This window comes from Octodon degus, unplaced genomic scaffold, assembly GCF_000260255.1.
Source record: "Octodon degus isolate 3935 unplaced genomic scaffold, OctDeg1.0 scaffold00057, whole genome shotgun sequence".
Classification (NCBI taxonomy): Eukaryota; Metazoa; Chordata; class Mammalia; order Rodentia; family Octodontidae; genus Octodon; species Octodon degus.
The window spans coordinates 3,432,489-3,439,804 of record NW_004524633.1 but is presented as its reverse complement, the minus strand read 5'-3'; the positions used below and the strand labels follow the sequence as shown (position 1 = coordinate 3,439,804).

Below are 7,316 nucleotides of genomic sequence, written 5' to 3'. Positions count from 1 at the left end.
TGGCTGTGCACACAGCTACTATCACTCACACGCTCTAGCACCGGGCAGAACCACCAGATTGGCTTTCTTCTCCCCTGATGTCAGAATGTATATTTTCCAGGAAGGGGTGCTCTTACATGTAACCCAAAAATATACTCCTTCAAAGGAGAAAGAAGGAAGAAGCAGGCAGATCCCTGAGATCCTATGAGATACCTCTTGCTTCGGTAATTTTCTTCAAAATTGTTCTATTTTTAAGGGGATTTAAAAGTGACAGTGCATTAGTTGGGAGTTTGAATTGGAACGGAGCCAAGTGCTCATCACAACATTTGCTGAGCCATGTGCAGAGCAGTGTGCATTTGCACAGCCACTGGGCTATTCAAGAGCAAAAATACAAATTAGCACTTCAGTCTCCCCAATAGTTCTGTAATTCCCTTTGTTCTAGGGGTGACACATCTGCTAGTTATTGTGTTTCCGTTTATTTAGATAAGTATCTGTACCTTGCTAATTGATTTATTTTTCAAAAGTTATAGCAATGTTCTTGGCTAAGAGACAGAATCATTCTCTCTGGCTGCCTACGGTTACTCAGCTTTCCTAGTTTTATAGTCCTGGATTTTCCTACAACTAAATGCTTTTTAAATTCATTAAACCTTGACTGTAAAGTAGAAAAACCACCATGGTGTGCAGCAGACAAATCTTACTTGGCCACACAAGAACCAGAACTCACAACTCATAAGGGGCCCACAGCTTACAGCTCGTCGGAGACCCTGCACACAAGCAGGAGGAGGCAGCCCTCATGGTCTGCAGGGCAGGCTGCTGGTACCGCAGACCTCCCCTCCTCCCACTTCTGTGGGCTTCGGGAGGTGAGGTGGAGGCCTCGTGTACAGCTCCGGCACCCAGCAAGCCGCCCTTCACATCGGCTGGCCGATGGCGTGTGACTGAACTCAGCCCCAGGTGTGACAGAATTCCCTACTGATAGGGACTGTGCTACCCGCAGATCTGGCCTTGTCCATTCTTGGAAACGACCAAATTGTTAGGCGATTCTCCCTGGAGCGTCGCTAGCAGGCACCAAGTGGAGTTCATGGTTAACGATCCAGCCCTGGCAGCATCTGCTCATCGGGAAGGTCAGCTTGGCATCCCGCTGACTGGCACACTGTGGGTGAAAGGGCTGTTGGAATCCCTGGCCCCAAGCAGAGCCAGCAGCCTCGGCACGTGAGTGCTCTAAGGAAGGGCGGCAGGGCCGGCGCACCGGGAAAGGTGGCCAGCAGGCCACAGCAGGTCACCGCGCCACCAACCGGGTGTGACCTCAGGGCTTGGTGTGTTTCCTATCCATAGGCCAAGCAGCAGCCTCACTAGCTGGGCAGGCTGAGCAAGCACAAGAGATGTTAGGAAGAGCCTGTTGGATGTGTCCTCAATGCCCAGCGAAGGCTGAGGGTGACAAAATTAATTCCAGACAAACCACTATAGAGAAGAATCTCCAGCATATTCAGGACACCTGACACAGACAGGGCCAAGCCCGCCAAACTCTGGCCTTAGTGACCACCATCTGGAAGGACTCCTTCTACTGCAGTTTTCTGGTGACACTGAAAAACACTTTCTACAAGAAATCCCTTCAAATATTTGAACACAGCTTTGCTACTGCCTTTGACCCTTTTTCTACTGGCCAAATACAGTTTCTGTGACCACCAGAAATTGAGGGCTGCAAACAGCATGTTAATTTTCCAGATGAAGGTAAAAATCACGCAACACGTGATCCGTAAGGGACGTGCTGTCACTCCTTTGAGTGCCCAGAATCAAGCTCTGCTCCCGAGTCAGCTTCCACATTTAATTCCTCGACCCTGAAGGAGTGGCTTGACGTTTGCCCTGTTACGCTGGGGGGCCAGGGCAAGCGGGGAAGAGGTGGGATCAGACGGAGACCTGGCTCTGCAGTGGGCTGCCTGTGGTCCTCTGCTCGCCACAGCGTCCTTGGGCTCCCCGCTGGGGCAAGGCTGTGGCACCAGATGATGACATTCAATGCCACGTACTGGAAGGGACTGAGGAGACCATGCAAGCTCGGAGGTCACGGCTGGCCCTCGGGGTTTTGTTTACTCATTGTACTTTTGTCAGGGTCTCCCATGCTGGCCCCGAGCACATGGGTCTGGCCTGCCTACACTCAGCACCTATGGAGGGTACATTAACTGCTGTGTGTTCTTTTACACAATTAGCTACCAGTTCTGGTTATGTGTTGTCTCCAAGTGTGTTGGTAATTCTTCAAATACTTTCTTTACGAATACATATGGCTTTTGTTTTTTTAAAATTTTTTTGGTATTGGGAATTGAACTCTGGACCTTGTGCTTGCCAGGCAGGTGCTGTGCCACTGAGCTACATCCCCAGCCCTCTACTGATACTTTAAGTATCGACCAGGAGACAGGACTGCTGCACTCTGGGCGACTCGTTTCTGGGTGTCGCAACTCCTTGCTGGGCCGGTCCCGCACCTGCGTCCACAGCACAGGGCCGCTGTCTCGCTCAAGGTGCATGAACTCCTGCCCCGGCCCCTCCGGAGGTGTGCCGCTGTTTTGCTCTAGCAGGGCTGTTTCCCTGCCAAGCTCTGGAAATCATTCCTTCCGTGGGACCCTAAGCGACCATTCTCCCTGGCCAGCATGGGAGGACGTGCGTTTCCAGTCCTGCACGTCCACAGGTCCCTGACACGCATCTGAGCCCACAGCGAGGGCTGCCAGCACATTTTGAAGCCAGTTTTTAAAATTGATATCCACCAGAATGTGGATGTCATTTGGCTTTCTCAGGTATTTCTTTGTAATGATAGCCCTACAGGGCTCTGGGAAAGGTCAGGTGACAGATGCCACTCCTCCATCTACGCCAGGGATGCGTACCTGGCCAGCACCGCTTTCCGGAGGGTACCGCAGCAAGTGCCACCCAGTGCTGGCTGGTCAGGGATGAAGTGGTACTACTCTCCCATGCAGGAGAAATGCCAGGGAATATCTGAGGACCCCAGAAAACCAAAGCTGCTCTGGAGATAGCTGCAAGCATGTTTCAGCAGTACCACTTGGTGTGCACCAGGCCCAAAGCTCCTCGGAGAAGCAACTGAACTTGGCCACAAGTGGACAGAACTGGCCCATGGACTGAGCGGGTCCTGGGAAGAGAATGGAAAAGGGACAAGAGAAAGAAAAGAGGCCCCAGGGGACAAGGCCCACTGGTCAGGGAGGTGACACCAGCTAAAAGCAAACCTGCTATGTGCTGTCAGAGGAAGGCCAGGATGGCCAGGAAGTGCCATGTCCCTCCGTCACCTGTGGGAAGCCCCCGCCTGGGCTTTGCCGATTGTAGAGAACACGTGGGAGATGGGCACATAGGAGTTCAGAGTCACCAAATGCTGCTGGTGTAGTGGACGATGGCTCTCAATGGTGGCTCTCTAACTTTATCCGAGCAGAGGAAGCTCTAGTTTAGCCTTTAATCCACCCATGTTAAGATGCCTCACTCCTTCACTCCGTCCCCACCCTTGTTAAGAGGTTGCAAGCATAAAAGAGGTAAGAAGAAAACAGAATTACAAACAAGAATCCCAAGACTTTGAGCCAGCAATTATGGCATGCCATCATGGTTGTCACGGAAACCAAGAAGGTATTTAAGCAGAGATGAAAGAATGAGGCCAGATGTGGTTTTGATCTGCAAAGATCGGGGAAGCGCATTCAGATGCTGGACACTTAAGATCTGCAACCCAGGAAGGGTCTGATGGCTGGCTTTATTCACAAACTCTATTTTTTCCAATTTTTAGTCTGGTGTGGAAATAATCTCACCATTTCACTGTCAGGACACCAAGAGTATCAGAAAACCATGGGACAACAAGGCGGAGAGACTGGTTTCATGTGCTGTTTCTAAGAGGGCTATTAGAAGGGACACAGGGAGGGAATGTGCCTGAAGAAAATGCTACTTCGTTAAAAAGAAAAAAAGGAAAGTGGGCCTTATTAGTAATATTCAGGATACTGCAGAGGGAGTTAGGAAACAGCCCTGACATGTGTGTTTATTGTCACATGTCACACTGTGATAGGCAGATAGGTCTCCCTGTCCTTCCATAGACCAAGCCATGTGAAGATTCTGAGCTTAAGATTTTTGATGGCCTTTCAAAAAGGATAGCATGACTTTTCTGACAAAACATTACAACAGAGAGATCTTAGTACCATTTCATCACTGAAAATGGGTATAGAAAGTATTCAAATATTCCCTCGCAGAATATTATTTACTAGATCATTAATTTGCTAAACATGTTTAATGTGCCCAGGATAACTGCTGAGTAACAAGCAGGCCCTTCTTACACTGTAACGATCGCTGGAAAAGCCTTTGAAGTACTACTTCGTACATGGATTGATCTTCGTTCAGCATTTGGGCTGCTTCCAAATTCACTGGGTTTTCCAACCCTGGGTTAGAAAGCATAACCTAAAATAGAAAACATAGACCATAACGTAAGCGTTTAAAGTACACTGTGGGGCCGTGGAGATCTCTCAGTAGAATAAGTGCTTGCCTGGCAAGTGCAAAGGCCCAAGTTCAATCCCCAGTTCCGCAAAAAAAAATAAAATAAAATAAACTTTGTCTTGTAGTAAAAAGACAAAGCAATTCTCAATGAATATGTATTAAATGTCTATAATGCGTAGACCTAGAGAGAAAGAAGAGACATAGTCTCTCCTCTCAGGACACACTCAATCAACTTGGTTTTATACTGTGAAATTATGACCAAACATTTGGATCAAAACAAGTTAAGAGTTTTTTCTGGCATCATTCCTTCCTATCATATCAATTTAAATTGGACTATCTATAAAACAACTAAACATTAGGGAACACTGAAATGTTCCCTCTATGCTATGTAGCTAAGAAATAAAGCATTTTAACTTAACAGTGCCTAGACGGTGGATAAACAAAGACGTACTGAGGCCACTGAGAGATTAATGGCTACATTAGCTGCTGCAGTAACTAAGTTTTCAGAGCTGTACCAATTGCCACACACCTCACGGCTTAAATCAACACAAATGTATCATCTCACAGGCTGGCAGGCAGAAGATCCCCAACAGCTGGACTAGGGTTGATCTTCCAGCTTTAACAAGGCTGAAATCGAGGTGTCGGATAACTGAGCTCGGCAGGAGACCATGGGAAGACCCTGGGTGAGGTGGCTGGTTGGAGTCGGGTGCCTCTGGCTGCTGGACCAAGGTCCTGGTCCTTTGCCAGCTCGCTGCCTGTGTCATCCTGTGCTGAGCTCAGCTCCAGTCCTTGTCCTATACCTAAGGCCTCAGCACCCTCCTCTTTGAAACTGCTCTGACGGCCCATATCCATCTTTCTCTTCTCCCTGCGGAGACCCTCCTCCAGGGAGGGCTCCTGTCACTCCAGGCCACCTGCAAAGTGCAGGCCACCTCCCTATGTCAAGGTCAGCTGATTAGGGATCGTAACTCCATCTGCTGGCCTTTCACAGTGGCGCTTAGTGGTTGACTGAACAGAGGATGAGATTTGGGGAAACTCTTTATGTTCCACCTATTATGCGGCATCTAAAGAGATGACAAGAGGGAGACTATGCAGGGGGGGAAGGAAATGGGGGGGATGGGGAACCGGGGATGGGCATGAGCAAAACGCATTACAGACACTGCACCCCCAAAGTGTGAAACTGGAAGGAAGGAGGGGGTGGGGCAGTGATGGGGTGAAAATGATCAGCGTACAGTATACACACGAATGAATCTGCCACATCGAAAGCCATTCATGTCGATAAGAAGGAATGAAAGCAAATCCCCTCCAGCAGGGTCTGTGCTCCAAGCAGGGACCACTGAGAAGCAAAAATGATTCTGCAAAAGCATGATTTACGGCAATGCCACGGCTCATGAGATAAATTTGTCCTGTGATCCTGGGAAAGGCAGCTGCAGTCCTGTTCATTAACTGGTGCAGTGTTTGTGAACAGAAGCAAAATTCTGCCAAATGCTTCTGTTTGGGAACAGCAGTATTTGTGAACTGAGTATTACTTGTATCTGGAACCCCAAATTTATTTTACCTCAAATGCGAATATTTATGTAATAACCAAGTATTTTGAACATCACAGGCTATCACATGAAAACTAGGTGACATCATTAAAGCTGCTACTGCTGTGTCACCACTATGACACCTAAGCGTGGGTGCAGGTAAAGTGGAAACTGGCGTCAGCGTCACGGAAGCTTTGTCCCTCACGGAAGCAGTCACCTGGCCTCTGATGTTGCAAACACAACCAGAACCTTCTGCTGCGACCTGAATTTTCCTGTTTGGAAGGCGTATTTGGGCCGTATTTCCAGGAATATTATAATTGCTTAAATTAAGGTCCAGCGCTGGTTGCACTAGGCCATTCCGAATGGGAGAGAAACAGGCACAACTTAGCTTCAGCAGCGAGGGTTTGTTCTCGGGCGGGGAGCCGGGCCGCCACCCCGAAGGCGCCTCTGTGCCTCGGACCGAGCTGGATAATGCGCTCACAAGCTAGCTCATGGATTTAATAATTTCATTAAAATTCTTAGATAACTTTAATAACTGGTACACAAGTCTGGATTTAATTGTATAATAAGACACCCTGTTAGAATAATACAAATAAAAAAGTTCGACTTTTACGTCAGCCACGGAGAACTATGGAATACCAAAAAGCTCTCCAGAGATCAAAGAGAAGAAGTTGAAGTTTCAGTTAACAATTTCCCAGTAGATACACTTTATAATAATGTAACTAATTATGACCCCTACGTGTGGGATCCTTCTGTGGACTGGTGGCATGTTCAAACTTGCATTCCATGTGAAATGCAGGTCTTCAGAGAAATTATTGAACCATTTTGGCGGAGATGACTAAAATATTTTAAACAGCTTTTCAAGTACCCTCTCCTCAAGAAACAATATGACAGCCAGAAATGTGTCACTGGTCGTTCAAGAGGAAGTGGTGGGGAGCTGCGCTCTGCCCCCAAGCCGTCCGTCCTGCGAGGCCATCCTAGCATGTGTCCAGGCCTCAGTGGCCACAGAGGCTGGCCATGGCTGCCACGTTGGACCATGGATGCACTTGCCGGCACAGAGCACTCCGCTGGGTAGACGTGAGCCCCGAACTCCTCAACAGCCGCTGCGACAGTGCGAGTAGCCGTGTTACGTACCTATCTTCTAGAGCTACGAAGAGCCAAGTCCAAGGGGTCTTAGAGGTCAAGGCTCAGCCCAGCTGTCCACCAGATGGCCGCCCACTTCACATAGGTTGCATAGATGGATGGTAGACAGATGGACGGATGGAGCGATGGACACAGATATTTGTACTAAAAGAGCAATGTCTTAGTTGCTCTTCTCTCGTTGCTGGGACAAATACCCGACACTCAAAATGAAGG

At 48.5% G+C, this 7,316-nt stretch overlaps 1 protein-coding gene across 1 annotated transcript in view; it reads right to left on the bottom strand.

Moving 5' to 3' along the window:
- Positions 1-7,316, bottom strand: part of Ube2u (ubiquitin conjugating enzyme E2 U (putative)) — a 50,532-nt gene that overhangs the window by 33,068 nt on the left and 10,148 nt on the right. The window contains exon 5 of the mRNA XM_023718302.1: positions 4,281-4,401. Within this exon, the coding sequence (XP_023574070.1) occupies positions 4,281-4,401 (121 nt within the window). The remainder of the gene's footprint in view (positions 1-4,280; positions 4,402-7,316) is intronic.